The sequence below is a fragment of the Haliotis cracherodii genome, unplaced genomic scaffold (assembly GCF_022045235.1).
Source record: "Haliotis cracherodii isolate W230 unplaced genomic scaffold, xgHalCrac1.p SCAF_3, whole genome shotgun sequence".
NCBI lineage: Eukaryota > Metazoa > Mollusca > Gastropoda > Lepetellida > Haliotidae > Haliotis > Haliotis cracherodii.
In genome coordinates, this window is record NW_027266286.1 from 3,433,704 (window position 1) to 3,453,483 (window position 19,780).

Here is a 19,780-nt window from a genome sequence, read left to right on the forward strand (position 1 = left end):
AGGATTCGAACCCACAATCATAGGTTTCTGGAGTGCACAAGGGACGCAACTCTGCACAGCGAATCGCGACAACTGGGCCACCTGTGCCCCCTCCCGCTGTAAGGACAGAGGACTCCAAACAGTTCGACTTATTATAGCAAACATCAAGGTCCACGGACCCCCTTAATATTGAACACCTGAAAAGAGTGAGTGTCCTTCAATTTCTTTTGAGTAGTATTTAACAGTGGTCAGTGAATGGTAAGAACTAGGACAGGTTTCTGTATAATCAGTGGCAGTTTAAATGGTATAAGCTGTGTGTTGGAATCTGATCCAAATTGGTTAATAGCAAAATTGTGTCTATTGAATAATCCATAAGCATATATAATGCAACTTAGAATTCTTTCACTCCAGGTTCGTAGATAACTGAGACTTTTGTTGATGAGAATGTCCATATGTTACAAACTAGTGTGATATGTAAGTTCACTGGCTGACAGAGACTGGCTGACACAGCCTGGCTTCATTTTCCTGTCTATTGTGAAATGTCGTCTACCTGAGGCAAGGGTGTCAACTGACTATGAAAGTCCATTTTCCACCCTTGCCGAACTAGGCTGGAATGCCAGAGTTACAATTTGGCTGGACTAACAAGTCTTTGCATAGTCCCAATTAAATCGAGTAACGAACTAGACACCCGGTTCATTAACAACAAGAATTGACACATGCAGATTTCGGTCGACTGCAGGATTTGCAAAGCATGTGTACCGCCAACTGGGCCTCGACAGATGTTTTGCAAATCTTTTCATGTTTTTAATTGATGTGCTCAAGTGATTTGATGCACTTCATCGGGTAAGTCTCGTTTTATTACAATATAGATCTTGATTATCGAGCAGATCCTCTTCTCTTAGTGCCGCCATTTTGTTTGAAGCAAATGCAAGTCATATGAGGGATGGAATCTGATTGGTCAATAGGACGGACATGAAAGGGCATAATTTGTAATAGCTGCTGGAAATTCCAGCCTAGTTCGGCAAGAGCCTGACAGAGCCTGGCTCCATTTTCCTGTCAACTGTGAAATGTAAGTTCACATTCTGACAGAGCCTGGCTTATTTTTCCTATCGACTGTAAAATGTAAGTTCACAGTCTGACAGAGCCTGGCTTTATTTTCCTATCGACTGTAAAATGTAAGTTCACAGCCAGACGGAGCCTGGCTTATTTTTCCTATCGACTGTAAAATGTAAGTTCACAGTCTGACAGAGCCTGGCTTATTTTTCCTTTCGGCTGTAAAATGTAAGTTCACAGTCTGACTGAGCCAGGCTTCATTTTCAAGTCAACTATGAAATGTAGGTTCACAGTCTGACAGACTGGCTTCATACTGTCAATTGTGATTTGATGTTCAAACACCATCAAATCAATAGATATAGTGACAACACAGCTGTCAGTTTAGGTGATTGGTACACAGCCAATAATGGTGTGGCATGCTGTTGGTAGTGTTGTGACAACACATGCTGTCGATCGAGCTGAAAGGTATACCGCCAATGCTCACACACACAGTGTGGGGATGAACAGCTGTCCCATGTTAAACCCCAAGGAGACGTATAATGGAGTCATATATCAGTAATTGAAAGACTTAATAGGCAACACAGCTCATGGCCTGACATTAATCATGTAGTGTTGTCAATTTCTAAACTAGAATTTATGAAGGCTTAGAATTCAATTGTTATGTGTTTCGGTATGCTACTTGTGATGTTACAAAATTATCCCAGAACCTGCTACAGTATTTACAATATCCATGAAGGATTGTTATTCAATTTCTGTGCATCAATTTGTGTGTAGTTGACACAAGGTACGGGAATTCCTTTTGAGAAAGTAGTTCTGAATCGCAGGTCTTTGCTGCAGTCATTGAAAAAAAATATTTCAACTTGATTCCTCATCAGGGTGGGGGATGGGGGTTTGGATAATATAACACTCCCAAGGGCAGGCTATAAAAAATAATACACATATATGGCATGTTTGGAGGGTCATTACCAAACAGACATTTTATGATAAAATATAAATGCTTTTGCATTTTGTCTTTGCAGGGAGTTAATTGTAGTAGGGATCATCCAGTAGCTGCCCTGTCTGATGTGGGGGCGGTCGGGCAGCCTAGTGGTTAAAGCGTTCGCTCGTCGTGCCGAAGACCCGGGTTCGATTCCCGACATGGGTACAATGTGTGAAGCCCATTTCTGGTGTCCCCTGCCGTGATATTGCTGGATTATTGCTAAAAATGGCATAAAATCATACTCACTCACTCACTCAGAACTGAGAAGCTGACTGAATTAAAAGCAAGGCACTTTGATCGGATAAAAAAGTTTTTTCGAAATGTCAAATCTGGTCCATTAAGATATGGGTTTTACCCATGGGTTTTTTTGTGCAACAAACTTTGAATCTGTACATGCTCTTGGTGCAAGTTAGATTTAGTTTATTAAATCAAGCCCTGCTACATCATGTCAGTGAATGTCATCACATTAACATTTGTATTTCATGTAAATGATAATTTTAAAAAAAAGATTTAAATACATTCTATTGTCCAAAACAACATGACCCAATCAAAATTTCATTATGGCACACTGATAGTCCACTCATCTCAACCTGCACCTGTAGACTGATGAACACTTACATTGGGTCCGTGCCAGGCCCGGGTCATCCTCCTTAGTCCAGGGTATTATATCTTCATTCTATCATGATAAATACCCTGGACCCATTCACCATCCTAGCATGGTTTCAGAAGTGTCGTCAGTGTCTGCATCTCTCCTACACTAACTTAACACAGATGTTCTCCAGCTCATTTGAGATGCTTCATTGGACATGTTTTTGTAGCTTTGTACCATTTGAATTAAAACTCGGACCTTGAGTTATGGTGGTGAAAGTGTGCAGCATGTTGAATAGAATGGGCATGTACTGTACTGGATAACCAAGGATGGGTCCTGGGTTGGTTACACAGGTCAAGCTGCAGTAACTGCTTCTTCATTCATTCTGGTACAGACCGCCTCCGTGATCTTCGGTAGAGCATCCGCCCAAAGCCGAAGGTCTGGGGTTATCTCCCCGGGCACGTCATACCAAAAGACATTGAAAGATAGTACTTGTTGTTACCCTGTCTGGCGCTCGGCATTAAGGGGCTAAAACAAGGACTGGTCGGCTTTGTGTCTGAGTGGGGTATTCATGTTAAACTGCGGGATGATATCTCAGTGGGCTAGCACTATAAATTGGCATCAGTCCGGACTAGTACAAGCAGCCTAACACACGTGCATGCACATCGCTATATTAGTGCAATAATCTTGGACGCTACGTTAAACCCCATTTCACCTCACCTATTCTGGTACAGTTCCTTCAAAGGGTAGTATTAATTACAATATATGTTGGACCATTTGATTACCTGTTATTGCTGAGAACCTAAATAGCAGCAACAATGTGATGTTCATGCTTCAACCGATATAGCAATTATATTCCAACTGATCACAATAGAATCATCAGGGAACTGCCATGTGTTGCATCATCTGTTTTTTTGACAAGAGTTGGTAGTTAGATTAGCAACATGGAGCCCACACAATACAGTGCTGAATACATGATCAGGGCCCACTTGCACAAAGCGATCTTAGTGCTAAGATGATCTTAACTCCCATACTTTAACATAGGCTTACAATAGTCGTAGCGCTAAGATCGTTTTGTGCAAGTGGGCCCAGGTCTAAGACTATTGGTTTTTTTTTAAATTATTATTTGATTTATTTATGATTTATATACAGCAGGTATACAGGTACTAGTATCTGCTCAAATGCAGTTTTATTTGTTACCCGACCAGTGGATCTGTTTGCATTCCAGTTATCATTCTCAACTCCCTGGGGAGTATACATCCCAAGCTGCCTCATCGGGCGAGAGAAGGTTTTTACATCCACCTCACATATCGGATACCCATTCCCTGTTGGGTGAACTTAGGCACTTTTGAACGAAGTCACTTGCCCAGGGTGACTGACACCACATGTTTGGACACTTGTGTTTCCACCATCTGGTCATCTACCATTGGACGAGTGGGTTCTTTTGAGTGCACAGGGTGTGTGTACTGTCATGAGACCATGAGAGATATCTTATTCAAACTTGGTACTTACATAGGCCTAGTAGTGAACTGGTGCCTTTTGATAGTTTTTTTAAACATTTATTTTTCGAGTTTCTATGACAACGACTTTGACTTAGACTGAAAATGGCGGTAGTGCTCTTTTCCAGAGCAGATCTTGAAACCGTACAATATTTCTTCACCAAGTTTGACACCTACATAGATTGTCCATCTTATAAGTTAACTCCATCCCAGGTTTTCATTGTGTTTTGTTTCCTGATGGCAGGTCTGATTGGGAAGATCACCTTGCAGATCCCGCTGAGTCGACTAAGAAGTGAACCATGGGTCATCTCCATAGAGAAACTCTACTTGGTTGCAGGGCCGCTCACTGACATCAAGGTAAGTCCCAAACCTTCCTATGCCTTGATTGATCTGTTCTGACACATCTAGTGAACTAGACTGATGCAAGGAACAGAACAGTCTCGGCAGTTTGGTGTGGCAAAGTGTCTAAAGCGCCACGGTTTTCTGTGCAGAGTTGCATCACTTGGGCATGCCAGAAATCACAAATGATTGTTGGTCCCACTGGCGGATACAGAGAGTGGATGCAGGGGGTGCACACATGCCCCTTTTTCAGACAACTTACATGTTAACTGTACTCTTGGCCAGTACAATTCTGGATCCACCTCTGAGTCTGAAGGCCAGAGTCGCCCTGATTCTGTTCCTGGGTCTGTCAGCACCATAGATCTGCATCACTTCAGGCCCTCCTCCCACAGCAAGCTGACACACCATCATATAACTAAACACTGTTCCTTCTGAATCTATGAACATCTTCGAACTAAGGGACCAGTTCAAGAGTTCGAAAAAAATCTTAAATTCTTAAGTTTAGGGGTGGGGGAGTTAATGGCCCTGCAGGTTTTCCATCTGACAAAATCAACTGGGTTGCTGATTTCACAATGTTTATACAGTATCTGAACTAAACCGATCCTATTTTCGTTCCTCTGCTGTTAGGAGTTCTCATTAAATACACCCAGTCTTTCCATGAGGTAGAGTTTTATAATCACCAACAATAGTCCATCTGGTGCAATGCGTAATATAGAATGGCAGATTTAATCTATAAAACCGATACAAATGATTTGCAGCACCTCGTCAATAAACTTTATTTCACAAACTTTCTGAAAAAGCAGAGGAAAACACAAGAATGCATGACAAAAGAGGTCACAGTGGTGGTATGCCTCAAGACTTAAGGAATTATTATCCAACATCAAACTTTTGAACTGGTCCCTAATGAAATTACATATACTGTGATATGGCTAGAATATTGCTGTAAGCAGCATTAACACCACTCACTCACTCACTCACTCACTCACTCACTCACTATTGATATGCACTCACATGTTCACGCACTCACTCTTGATATGCACTCACTAACTCACTAACTCACTAACTCACTCAGCATTGATACATCTCAGAAAAAGGATTTGTCTTTTGATAACCATGATAACACTTTAATCATGGAAGTGTTCTGTTTGATGAATGGGATGTGTGTAAGTTGGACGTGTAGATTGCAATCGTTCTTGTCACTGTGGTAATGGTAGCTGTGAGTGTAGTACGCTGTGTGTCCACGTGGATAACACTGTTGTTGTTTGTGTTCTAGTACGACCATGAGAAGGAGAAGGAGACTGAGAGGAGTGCCAAGACAGACATGTTGGATGCTCTGTGTCCACGTGGATAACACTGTTGTTGTTTGTGTTCTAGTACGACCATGAGAAGGAGAAGGAGACTGAGAGGAGTGCCAAGACAGACATGTTGGATGCTCTGGAGGCCAAGTGGCAGGTGAGTGGAGTGGCACTCTCAGCAATACAAACTAACATGTTACTATCTTTGATGGGCATTTAGAAGTTGGAGTACTAAGTAAGGATAAGAGTTTATGGATGAACAACTTCTTTAATACCATTAAGAGCGATGTTTTGGTGTAGGTTCTAACACCGTTATCAAGCAAGTGATCATCTGTGTCCAAGTGGATAACACATGCTTGATAACGGTGTTAGAACCTACACCAAAACATCGCTCTTAATGGTATTAAAGAAGTTGTTCATCCATAAATTCTTATCCTTACTTAACATTTTACTAGTCCTCATAATGAAAACATAGCAAAACCCTTAAGAGGGGCTGGTGAAACAGAAAGATTGCTAGGAATGCCACCATACATATATTAGTCATTCTGTGATGGTATTTGCCCATCAGACAGACAAACCAGGTTAGAGTCACCTCCAGATACAATGTTTCCATTGCCCACTCATTCCAATGAACAGAGCGGAGGCGAGATACACAGACTGAAAGAGATGGCCTTACATTCATGGTAATGTCCTTTTCAGGGTAACTATTCCACCTATTGCTCCAACATTAAGTATGGGTAACTTTAACACACTGTAAGGCATTGAGAGTGTCATTGTTGGTACATCACCAACCACCATGTGTTGTAGGTTCAACGACAAGGGAAACAACAGGACTATGCCTCGTCTTCTTCCTGGTTCTCGTACGGGGCGTCCATGGCTGCCAACATCCTGGAGAATATTCAGGTAAGCATCAGTACTGACAGAAAGTGAAAACTCTTGAACTCTTCGGTTGCTCTTGCTCGTGTGTTTGACTGGTACTTGGGGTTGCCCTGTATATACATGTGTGTGTGACTGGTACTTGGGGTTGCCCTGTATATACATGTGTGTGTGACTGGTACTTGGGTTTGCCCTGTATATACATGTGTGTTTGACTGGTACTTGAGGTTGCCCTGTATATACATGTGTGTGTGACGGGTACTTGGGTTTGCCCTGTATATACATGTGTGTTTGACTGGTACTTGAGGTTGCCCTGTATATACATGTGTGTGTGACTGGTACTTGGGTTTGCCCTGTATATACATGTGTGTTTGACTGGTACTTTGGGTTGCCCTGTATATACATGTGTGTGTGACTGGTACTTGGGTTTGCCCTGTATATACATGTGTGTTTGACTGGTACTTGAGGTTGCCCTGTACATACCTGTGTGTTTGACTGGTACTTGAGGTTGCCCTGTATATACATGTGTGTTTGACTGGTACTTGGGTTTGCCCTGTATATACATGTGTGTTTGACTGGTACTTGAGGTTGCCCTGTACATACCTGTGTGTTTGACTGTACTTGAGGTTGCCCTGTACATACCTGTGTGTTTGACTGGTACTTGGGGTTGCCCTGTACATACATGTGTGTTTGACTGGTACTTGAGGTTGCCCTGTACATACCTGTGTGTTTGACTGGTACTTGGGGTTGCCCTGTACATACATGTGTGTTTGACTGGTACTTGAGGTTGCCCTGTACATACCTGTGTGTTTGACTGGTACTTGGGGTTGCCCTGTACATACCTGTGTGTTTGTCTGGTACTTGAGGTTGCCCTGTATAGACATGTGTTTGACTGGTACTTGGGGTTGCCCTGTATATACATGTGTGTTTGACTGGTACTTGAGGTTGCCCTGTATATACATGTGTGTTTGACTGGTACTTGAGGTTGCCCTGTATATACATGTGTGTTTGACTGGTACTTTGGGTTGCCCTGTATATACATGTGTGTGTGACTGGTACTTGGGGCTGCTCTTTATATACATGTGTGTTTGACTGGTACTTGGTTTTGCTCTGTATATACATGTGTGTTTGACTGGTACTTGAGGTTGCCCTGTATATACATGTGTGTTTGACTGGTACTTGAGGTTGCCCTGTATATACATGTGTGTTTGACTGGTACTTTGGGTTGCCCTGTATATACATGTGTGTGTGACTGGTACTTGGGGCTGCTCTTTATATACATGTGTGTTTGACTGGTACTTGGTTTTGCTCTGTATATACATGTGTGTTTGACTGGTACTTGAGGTTGCCCTGTATATACATGTGTGTTTGACTGGTACTTGAGGTTGCCCTGTATATACATGTGTGTTTGACTGGTACTTTGGGTTGCCCTGTATATACATGTGTGTGTGACTGGTACTTGGGGCTGCTCTTTATATACATGTGTGTTTGACTGGTACTTGGTTTTGCTCTGTATATACATGTGTGTTTGACTGATAATTGGGGCTGCTCTTTAAAAACGTGTGTTTGACTGGTACTTGGGCTTGCTCTTAATAAACGTGTGTGTGACTGGTACTCGGAGATGCTCTGTATATACATGTGTTTGACTGGTACTGGGGGTTGCTCTGTATATACATGTGTGTTTGACTGATAATTGAGGTTGCTCTTTAAAAACGTGTGTTTGACTGGTACTTTGGCTTGCTCTTAATAAACATGTGTGTGTGACTGGTACTCGGGGATGCTCTGTATATACATGTGTTTGACTGGTACTTTTGTTTTGATGTCAGCTACATGTGAAGGATGTACATATCCGATATGAAGACGAGTACCTCAACCCGTCCTGTCCCTTTGCTTGTGGTGTCACCATCAAGAACCTCAGTGCCCAGAGCACAGACAGGAGCTGGGTTAGTATCCATCACTGTGCTTCCAGTACTTTAGTAGTTTGTCACCATTCATTTTCATAAGGCCAGACAATTGTGTATCTTATATTACGGGTCCTTCTATCCTAAACGTTCTCAAAGTTAACACTTTTCTTCCAATTTTATTTTGCATGTCTTAGGGGAATTTAACCTTAAATCTACCTTGATATGTTCTTAGAAATGTTTGTTTAGCTTCCTTCCACTTGGGAAATTGAAGTGAAACTGTACAATGATGAATCAAATTGAACAATCAAATAATAAAGATATGGAAGGCTTGATATATCAATCTCATTAAAATCAGGTCATAGTTCTCGCTATTGCTAAACAAAGATCTGAGGACATCCCATTACGTGTCACGTCAGAACGACCTTTCATCCGACCAATTAAAGCGTCGCTTACCAGATCATGAAAGTGACATTCGGAATGGGTTTTCTAATCATGCAACCTCGGAAACTTTAACACAGGGTATTCCAAACGACAGTTACAGCCCGTACGACTGATTCCGTCAAAATTATTGTCTATCTGTCGGTTCCGTGGGATAAACATTTGAACGGAGGACGCATTGCACAGTACGTAGGAAGCACTGCCATACACTCTCAACCATATATTAGACATTCCGTAATGTTTGTTTGTTCAGTTTTCAAAATATTAATTGAGAACTGTGTCAATATATTTTTCAAGCGTAGACAGAATTGGAATTCGATAGGTCGAAAGCTTGTCAACTTGGCTGATGTCATTTCAGTCGTCGGTCAAAGTTCGCGAAAAATCGTCCTGATGTGATGGGATGTCCTCAGATCTTTGTTTAGCGGCAACGAGAACATAGATCTGATTTTGATGAGATTGCTTGATATATTGTCATTCCTTTAGAAACATCCTCCCTGCAGGCTGCTATCAACATTGTTCTTTGAGGATAAGGAATAGATGAGTGAAGCTCTGAAATGTTTGTATACTTGGTCATTTTTGTAGACTTACTATCAGTACTTATTCTTCCTTTTACCAGGGGCGTTTGGATAGCCCAGTGGTTAAAGCATTTGCTTGTCACGTTGAAAACCTGGGTTCAATTCCCGACAAGGGTACAATGTGTGAAGCCCATTCCTGGTGTCCCCTGCCGTGATATTGCTGGAATATTGCGTTAAGTGGCGTTAAACCGTACTCACTCCTTTTACCAACATCATGTCATCATAACCTTGTTCATGCATTAGACTCCATGTGTTACTGTTGAACACTTGGTATCTGATGTTGCAGATGTCCAAGTTTGTGAGCAGCTCAGACAGTGACACTATGTTCAAGCTGGCCGACCTACAGGATTTCTCTGTGTACTGTGATACCAACGCCTCCATGCTGGGGGACCTCTCCATGTCCGACCTTGCAGTAAGTGGTTCAGAAGCTGGTGTATTACCATCTGTCCTGTGATCTAAGGCACAAGGGGGCAGTGGGGTAGCCTAGTGGTTAAAGCAATCGCTCGTCATACTGGGTTCGATTTCCCACATGGGTACAATGTATGAACCCCATTTCTGGTGTCACCTGCCATGATATTTCTGGAATATTGCTAAAAAGGGTGGAAAACCATACTCACTACTCACTCATGCACTTGTTTCTTGGTTGTCAGCACCATGTCCGTTCTCATTGCTCACTTTAAACTTATGAAACCCCACTTGTGTTGTAAGCGCCAACCAACAGGTTTGTTGTAATGTGTGAGCTGGCTGATTATTTGTTGACAGTTTCTACATGCCACAATGTGATATTGCCAGAATACTGCTGCTGCGTGGCATAAACATTCACTTACTCACTCACTCATGAAGGCCTGTTAACTCCGACAGTGAGCTTCGTGTTCCTAGTCAGGTTTGGACGGCCTCCGTGGTCTAGTGGTAGAGCATCCGCCTGGAGAGCGGAAGGTCTGGGGTTCGATCTCCGGCCGCGTCATACCGAAAAACGATAAAAGATGGTACTTGTTGTTACCCTGTCTGGCTCTCGGCATTAAGGGGCTAAAACAAGGACTGGTCGGCTCAGAGTCAGTATACTGTGTCTGAGTGGGGTATTCATGTTAAAAACTGCGGCATGGTATCTCAGTGGGCTAGCACTATAAATCGGCATCAGTCCGGACTAGTACAAGCAGCCACACAAACACACACACGTACATGCACGTCGCTATATAAGTGCAATAATCTTGGACGCGACGTTTAACCCCATTTCACCTCACCTCACCTAGTCAGGTTTGAAATTAATTGAAGATTAATTTTAGTAAATAGGTTGGACTTCAGTTAATTGTCACCTGAGTGTCAGTTATTTGTTTGGCGGTAGGATGGTGGTATGTATCCAAAAGCTAACTTCTTCACTATTCTTTTATGTTTATGGACATGTCATGATGTCATTTACCAAAGGACCCGTAAAAATCCGGGTTAGAATAGGTCTTTAGCACCCTATGCTTGTCACAAGAGCCGACTAACGGGATCGGGTGGTCAGACTCGCTGACTTGGTTGATGCATGGCATTGTATTCCAATTGTGTGGATCGATGCTCATGATATCAATCACAGGATTGTCTGGTCCAGATTGGATTACTTACAGACCACCATAATAGAGCTGTAATATTGCTGAGTGCGGCATTCAACAACAAACAAACAAACAAACAAGTAAACATTTACCAAAGACTGTTTTGGCAAGGAGTCCTTGACCTACATATCTATTATTGAGTGTATTCTTTATGTAGAGAGGAACCATGCCACAGATCTGATTAAACTTTACAAGTACAAGAAACACATCTAAGGCGTTAAAATTATATGTATTTTGGAACATGATATTAATAGCAGTATCTGAAACTGAGGTGGGTCCTGGGGTCCTTGATAATTTCTCCTAATGTATTTGAATCTTGGTACCCCTAAATCTGAATAAAACCTAAAATATTTTAGTCTTTGAAAGGCATTTAGAAGTGATACACATAAGGAAGAGATGTTATGGATGTCAACTTCATTATTATTAGTAACACAACATTTAACTCCTTCATTGGGTGATGAGTTGGCATATACTCCGAAACGTTTTGTCCCTCATATTATAGGGCTTGACATCCATTAATTCTGTTCCCTAAAATATTTATCATTATATAAGAACCCCTTGACTTTCATGCTTAGTTTTGAACACTCTAATGTTTCTGTTACTTGAACAGGATGCCCTCCAGCGTGGCATGTTTGTATCGACTGCCGATGGCAACTTCCACGACCACGAGTACATGTTAAACCCAGTGAGTGCCCAGGCCCAGATCAAACGCCGGACCACCACCCTCCCCCTCCGGTCAGCCTCTGACCCCAGGATCCGCGTGGACATCACCCTGGACAACACCGCCTTCCAGCTGAGCACAGAGCAGTATCAGAGTCTCCTGCTGTGGCAGAGTGAGTTTGACCGGCATGGCGTGAGGAGACAACACCGGAAGTGGAGGCCGACCGAAACCGTCAAAAATAGGTAATGGGCATCCCCCATATTTAAGCTATATAAAGACCAAATAGGGGAACTTATAAAACTGCGATGTCAACCATTTCTTGAAGAATCATGACAAAATATTGCACCTGTTCTGCCAATTCACTAGAGTGGCCGCCATGACAGATAATGAAAACTGCATTGCAGTTGGCAGTAGGTATGAAAACTTTTTCGTTTAGTTTACATTCATGTATGCCTTGAAACTAAGAACCTGCCATTATTTAACTGAAATACTGGTTAAGGAATGGTAAACGCAACTCACTCACCTTCACTCTCATACTCTCATAATCCTGTCACATCATATCAAAAGGCAGCTTGGGTTGTCTACTCCCCAGGGAGCTGAGAATTCAAATTTGACCTTTGTAATAATGTAGTGTTTTGAGCATGTTTTAGGGTGTAGATTTGGTGCATTTTAAATATGCACATCATCATCATCATCATCATCATCATCATTATCATTATTATTATCATTATCCTTAGTCCCAGGAAATGGTGGACATTTGCCATCAACTGCCATCTGTCCAAGATCCAGGATCGAAACAAGCGCCACACGAAGGCCTTCATGTTGGAGAGGGCTGGCAAGGCGATAGCATACACCAAGGCCTACACCTCTGTATTGACTGAAGACAACCCAGGGCCTGGAGTCAAGGTACACGTCTCCTGGATATACACTCTACATGAGATTGTCTGGTCCAGACTCCATTATTTACAGACCGTCGTCATATTGCTGGAATATTGCTATGGCATTTAGCAACAACCAAACAAACTTTACATGAGATTATCTGGTCCAGACTCCATTATTTACAGACCGTCGTCATATTGCTGGAATATTGCTAAGGCGTTAAGCAACAACCAAACACACTTTACACGATTAAGACAACTTGCTTCTAGACATTACTTCTTTCTTGACCTGGAGTGGTTTTCCAGTAAAGGTCTTTTGAAACTTTCCTGTGTTAGATTTATTGCATGGGATCTCATAATTCATCACTTCCTTGAAGTTACCTTATCCGCGTAATAATCGCCCCGCTCTAATAAGCGCCCACGGCGATATTTGCTAATATATTGGCTAGTGAACAGTCCCAATTAGCACCCCTTCCGATTTATCAATGTACACAAGACTTATTACTCGTGTTTAATATGCACTCGTGTGTTATTTGCGCCTTAAATATTGGCAATTAAATTCTGGATAAATATATCTGTCGTGTATAATACACACAGACTTTTGTTTTGTATCATTTCAGGCTGTCAGCATAAACCATTAAATTTTGCAATCTTTCAACTTTGTTTATTTTTCTCCAAAATTTTATTCTAATAAGAGCCCAATATTTCAAATTTTGAGAGCGCCCTGGGCGCTTATTACGTAGAATACGGTATTTTGAATGCCAACCCCTCTCAATTACATCCTGAAGTTAATACCAGTAACCATACCTTCAAAACTTTGATAACAGAATCTCATTACACAGCAAATTTGAAGGCCAACAACAATAGCGAGACCATGTGAAGACAGGTTGTTGCCTGTTATATACAGTGTTGACACATAAACTGAAACAAATATCCTTACAAACCTTTATAAAACTAAATTAGGATAAGAATTATGGATGAACAACTTCGTCGTTACAATTAAGAGCGACGTTTCGGGGGTAGTGATGGTGTAACGGTGTTAGAACCTACACCGAAACGTCGCTCTTAATTGTAATGAAGAAGTTGTTCATCAATAAATCTTATCCTTATTTAGTACTCCAACTTCTAAATGCCTATCCAAGAAGTTACTTTAAAAAACTGAAAATCCATATTTCTTGTGCTTTTTAAAAAATTGGTTTGAACTCTGAGAAAGTGTCTTGAGTAATGTAAAAGTGTTTAGTAACCCACAAGTTCTTGCTGCTGGTGTTTCAGACCTCGTTGGAAGATCTGGAAGAAGAACTTGGTTTTGATGAGCTGAAGGTTCTAAGAGAACTGATCCTGTCCAAGTTGCGCTCGGAAAACAGACTGGTAAGCGTTTATGTCGAAACCCAGTCAAACTGTTTTAGTATTCGACTTTGATGTGTCATAAGAAATAAACGTCAGTTGCTCAAGACCACTGGAACATATTGGGTATCATTTGAAACAAGCTGAGTGTCCATATCTGACCATAGTGCCAATTAGGATGACCCCAGTAACCAGTGTCTGAGATGATGGATTACTGTAATGACTCTTAGATATTCTCTTACCACCAGACAGCCGTGGTCTAGTGGTAGAGCATCCGCCCGGAGAGCGGAAGGTCCGGGGTTCGATCCCCAGCCGTGTCATAAGCAGTTTGCCTATTTATCTTTTGCTCATCATTTCACCCTCAACCAAACACTTTTGCAAAAACTATTGCCTGGTCTTGACCCTCAGAATCATTTCAAGTAGTTGGTACTCTTAACATCGGGGACGGCCTCCATGGTCTTGTGGTAGAGCTTCTGCCCGGAGAGTTGAAGGTCCGGGGTTCGATCCCCGGCGTGTCATACCAAAAGACATTAAAAGATGGTACTTGTTGTTACACTGTCTGGCGCTCGGCATTAAGGGGCTAAAACAAGGACTGGTCGGCTCAGAGTCGGTATACTGTGTCTGAGTGGGGTATTCATGTGAAACTGTGGCATGGTATCTCAGTGGGCTAGCACTATAAATCAGCATCAGTCCGGACTAGTACAAGCAGCCACACACACAAACATATGTGCATGCACACTGCGCTATATAAGTGCAATAATCTTGGACGCGACGTTAAACCCAATTTCACCTCACCTCTTACCACCATGCAGTGTAGAACTTCATTGGCCAGGAGGGTTTGTTAACTAGCCCTACTTTATGACTACATCCTACATATTATGTAATCTGTTTTTAGACTATAAAGTTAAACAATGCGTGTACATGAATATCGACCCGTGAAGATCCGTGTTAGAATAGGTCTTCAACAACACATGCTTGCTGTGAAAGGCGACTATGCTCATCGAAACAGGCGACTAACTGGATCGGATGGTCAGGCTCACTGACTTGGTTGATGCATGTCATCGTATCCCAATTGCGTGGATCGATGCTCATGAGGTCAATCACTGGATTGTCTGGTCCAGACTTGGTTATTTACAGACCGCCTTCATATAGCTGGAATATTGCTGAGTGTGGCATTAAACAACAAACAAACCTGTATATCAGTCATAATCACTATACTGCAAGAACCCAGTTTACTTCTGTGTCAGTTTTCGATGAACTATTAAATACAAAATGACAACAGACTTTGATATTAAATGATGGCTTAACTGACTTGATTATTCGCAGACATAAATATCTATTGATACCTAATTTTTAACTATCCATCGCGCCAGCTTTTCGGGAATGTTACTAACCCAAATTTAGAGTCATTGGCATTTGGCTAGCAGGCAGACAGCTATTTCAAACACTGCCCCCCAGGAGATTCACAGCAACCTATGTGGTTATAAGAAGCCACATCATGGATCAGGTTGTCAGACTTGGTGGATTGGTTGACTTCATTTCATCGTATCTCAACGGCGTGGATCGTTGCTCGCAATATCAATTACGGCATTGTTTAGTCAAGGCTTATGCACAGGCCACCTCTATATAGCTGGAATATTGCTGAGAGCGCATTACACAACACATCCACGCACACACGCACACGCACGCACGCACGCACACACACACACTGAATCCTGAATGATGACATAGTGATGTTCAAGTTATAAAGATCACATTAAACAGACAAATAGATCTGTGCTTATAACAAACACTAATACACACTATCTGGATTCTGTATCCGCATGTCAAGGTTATAAGGATGTTTATTGTTTCATTCCCTTCAGCCAAGGAAAAGCCCCTCCTCAGTGGACCAGTCCACTCCGAGTCCTACAGGAGGGCATCAGCAGGGACTGTTCCAACGCTGGTTCCCGGGTTGGTCAGGGTGGTACCAAGCGGCAGATCCACAGAGAGAGGTGGCTGGTAGCTCTGATGACACACAGGGGGAGTCTGACGTTGACGTGCCCGCAGAGGCAGTTGGGCAGGCAGAGCTGGGTGATTATAACTCTCCTGTTTACTCATTGTCTTAGTTTACAGATTCTTATGAATAAATCCTGGTCAGTATGTTGGAAAAATATGATCATACTCTTCTTCTTTTTTCTTCAAGACATTTTGTAACTGTTGAGATGTGGGCAGTGGTAGTTGAGCTTGTCTCGTCTTGCAGATTTACCTACTTGTATGTACACTATATTGGTAGGTAACTTCATTGGAATTAGAAAAATAGTTGCTCGAAACATTTGGCAACACGTTTTTTTTTGTAAGTAGTTAGTACATATTTGACTGACTGAATGCAAAAACTGCAATCAAGACGATGTACAGATGCTTAGGTACATAAGCTGAAAGAGGAAGCATGGTGTATTTGGGACCTATTCTGCCATGCCATTTCATTTCTCAGAAGATTTGGAGTTTATAGTGAGTGAGTATGGTTTTACGCCGCCTTTAGCAATATTCCAGCAATATCACGGCGGGGGATCAGAAATGGGCTTCACACATTGTATCCATGTCGGGAATCGAACCCGGGTCTTCGGCGTGACGGACAAACGCTTTAACCACTGGGCTACCCGACCTCCCCTTGAAGATAGGCATCTTTAACTGAAACATATCCAGCTACTTAAGCTATGATAACTATTAACTTCTTTAAGGAGCATTTAGAAGTTTGTATGATGAACAAGTAAGAAATATGGCATTCAATGTGACAAATACGTTGTTTGTCCATAGAACCATCTCCCTTGTTCATGATAGCTGTTGAAATCTGTTTACGATGCCAGAAGTGTGGAGGTGATTGTGACTTCAATTCCTGTATTCCAGAGCAAGAAATACTGGATGTTATCCTTGATTCCACTGAGAACACCTCGCTGCTGCGTAAAGACACCGTGTTTGCCAGCATGACCTTCTCCCTGTCCAAAGGGTCCTTTGAACTGGTGGAGAGCAGAGGACCACACAAAGGTGAATGTCAATCCTGTTGTCATTTACGTTTAACATTTAATTATTTGTCTAATGTACTCACCGCCAAGAGAATAGCGAAATAGAGAAACATATAGAAAAGTACGTATGTTAAGCCGAGATGTTTCCAATATGTACCACTTCATGACAAAATTAACAATCAGCCACAGTATCTGCGATTTCCAAACTTTACATGTTAATCCTGCTCGAGACAAATGGTGCATCTCGAGTCATGGATCTTTGATGTCACATGTGATGCATTCATGAGCGTCGGTTCACACAACATACCAGTATAAGAGTAAGTCTTCACATATGGTATTCGCATATATTTTGTTGGCGAGTACATAATCTAATGCAGAAGTAACTGCGTATCATATGAATTTATGATAGCTAAAACTTCCTCATAATTATTACACCGAAAGTCCTCTATTTGTGGTAACTGGTCTTGTGTTTCTTCTTTAAGCTGCAAGTCCTCTAGCTGAGCTTCAGTGTTCCACTATCAATATGGAATTTGAGTCTCGCCCCCGTACCAGCGCTATGAAGTTCAAGTTAGCCGTGGGCAGTCTACATCTCCAAGACAAGACCACACACAACTCTGTGTTCCCTTACATCATCTCTCCACAATCACAGGTATTCCTCATCATCATCATCATAGTTGTCATCGTCATGCCAAACATCTGCAAAAGCACCCGGAACCACACAGCTTGCAGTTGGCAACCAAACATTTTAACCCTACTTTCTTTCTCTTAAAATTATTACATGTCTACAGTGTTGCGTAGTTGCAAATGCACTTTCATTAGGTTACAGGAGGGGTGGTCCAGTAGGGCAGTCTCATGGTTGAAGTGTTCACACCGAAGACTTGGGTTGATTCCCCCACATGGGTACAATGTGTCGTGTCCCCCTGTCTAGAGAGCTCTCACTCACTCACTCACTCACTCACTCACTCACTCACTCACTCACTCACTCACTCACTCACTCACTCACCCTAAAGCCACTCACTCACTCACTCACTCACTCTCACTCACTCACTCACTCACTCACTCACTCCCCCTAAAACCACCCACCCACCCACCCTCACTCACTCACTCACTCACTCACTCACTCACTCACCCTAAAACCACCCACCCACCCTCACTCACTCACTCACTCACTCACTCACCCGCCCACTCGCCCACTCGCCCACTCACCCGCCCACGCGCCCACTCACCCGCCCACTCACTCACAATCATCATACAGCTCTTAGTCCCTGCCACACATGGAAAGTGGATCAACATTATGTTCAGATTTGCGGGTGTTATTGAGTATTTGATGCTTGCAAATGTCATTTGGAACTTGTGGTACGTAAGTTTGATTTGTCCCTGGTGTTTCAGGAATCCATCGGCCACTCCCCGAGTCCCCTACCTCGTCCCAGAACAGCAGAGAGACTGTCACCCAGGCCAGCGCTGCAAGACACACAGGAGTGGAAGTTCTTCGAGCTTTCATACGAAAAGCACCCTCCCTCTAGCTTCTTTAGATACAAGTAAGATAATGGTCTGATTAGTGAAATACCATTGCGTACATGAGTGTCCTTAACTCACTGGTATTAAACTTTCTAACAGGGATTCTTACATCAAAAACTTGAAGTATGTTTCTGGTCTTGTGAAAGTCATGAATCAAGTATCATGGTTATTGGAGACTGGTCCTCCTGAAGGTGACTAACCCTTGTATGAAACACGGGAAGAGTGTCTGATGGTTTTGCTTCATTGCTAGAACCAGCATCAAGACACGGCCTCTGGACATCGTGTACTCTCCAGCATTCATCAAACAAGTGAAGGGATTCTTTTCCTCCCCAGTCAGTCGAGCACAGAAGGCACGGAGATCCAGAGGTGAGACTTTCTCTTGTTATATTATTCAGAAAAAGACAATGCTAACACTGCCACTTCTTTTTTGGCAGCTAAAATTAACGCTGACTGGGTCAAACAGCTGCTGCCAAATTCTGCATATGGTTTTCTGAGCTGTGTACTGTGCCTGGTCAGCAGATAAGTGATGAAGATCTGGGTTGATGCATGTCATCCTATCCCAATTGCATATATTGGTGCTCATGATGTCAATCACTGGATTGTCTAGTCCAGACTGGATTATTTACAGTCATATAGATGGAAAAATTGTTGCTTTAAGAAACAAACAGACAAACACAGTATGTATCAGTAGAAGTAGGAGAACTATATAGCTCATATATCACAGTATTGTCATCTAGTCTGGAAACACTTCATCTGTTCATTGTCTGCCTCTAGCCTCAGCGTGGAAATTTGAAGCCCTGAAGAAGAAATCCCCAGAGCAGCTCATGGAAACATTAGATCAACTTCTTGAGGCAGAGGTCAGTTGCAAACCCTGTTGCCAGAGCAACCAATGCAGCACATATTAATAATCTTCTGTATATGTCAAACAAGCATCACAGCAGATTTACCTAAAGGTGGCATTGACCCGTATCTGCTGCTTACTTAAACAGTCTTCATCAAAGGTATCTACCGAGCTCCAGATAAGCTGCGTATCTGCGGGAAATACGCATAAAAAATGCAGAAATACGCAGCAAAATAAAATCCAAGCATATCAAATATGCAACCAAAAATTACAGATACGCTACAAAAATAAAACTTGTGCGTATCATCAAAATAGTGTTAAGTAACCCTGCGTATTCGATTAACAAATCAGCAACTTATTTTGAAATTATAAACGGGCCTTCCGTCAAGCTTGCCAAACTCCATGATGACAGTTACAT

At 42.3% G+C, this 19,780-nt stretch overlaps 1 protein-coding gene across 1 annotated transcript in view; it reads left to right on the plus strand.

Moving 5' to 3' along the window:
• The window catches only part of LOC139474715 (intermembrane lipid transfer protein VPS13D-like), a 118,615-nt gene that overhangs the window by 15,555 nt on the left and 83,280 nt on the right, over window positions 1–19,780 (plus strand). The window contains exons 4-17 of the mRNA XM_071257815.1: window positions 4,344–4,456; window positions 5,813–5,890; window positions 6,541–6,636; window positions 8,436–8,552; window positions 9,813–9,938; window positions 11,729–12,021; window positions 12,517–12,685; window positions 13,930–14,025; window positions 15,867–16,074; window positions 16,888–17,025; window positions 17,486–17,652; window positions 18,393–18,541; window positions 18,772–18,887; window positions 19,296–19,378. Coding sequence (XP_071113916.1) covers window positions 4,344–4,456; window positions 5,813–5,890; window positions 6,541–6,636; window positions 8,436–8,552; window positions 9,813–9,938; window positions 11,729–12,021; window positions 12,517–12,685; window positions 13,930–14,025; window positions 15,867–16,074; window positions 16,888–17,025; window positions 17,486–17,652; window positions 18,393–18,541; window positions 18,772–18,887; window positions 19,296–19,378 — 1,949 coding nt within the window. The remainder of the gene's footprint in view (window positions 1–4,343; window positions 4,457–5,812; window positions 5,891–6,540; window positions 6,637–8,435; window positions 8,553–9,812; window positions 9,939–11,728; window positions 12,022–12,516; window positions 12,686–13,929; window positions 14,026–15,866; window positions 16,075–16,887; window positions 17,026–17,485; window positions 17,653–18,392; window positions 18,542–18,771; window positions 18,888–19,295; window positions 19,379–19,780) is intronic.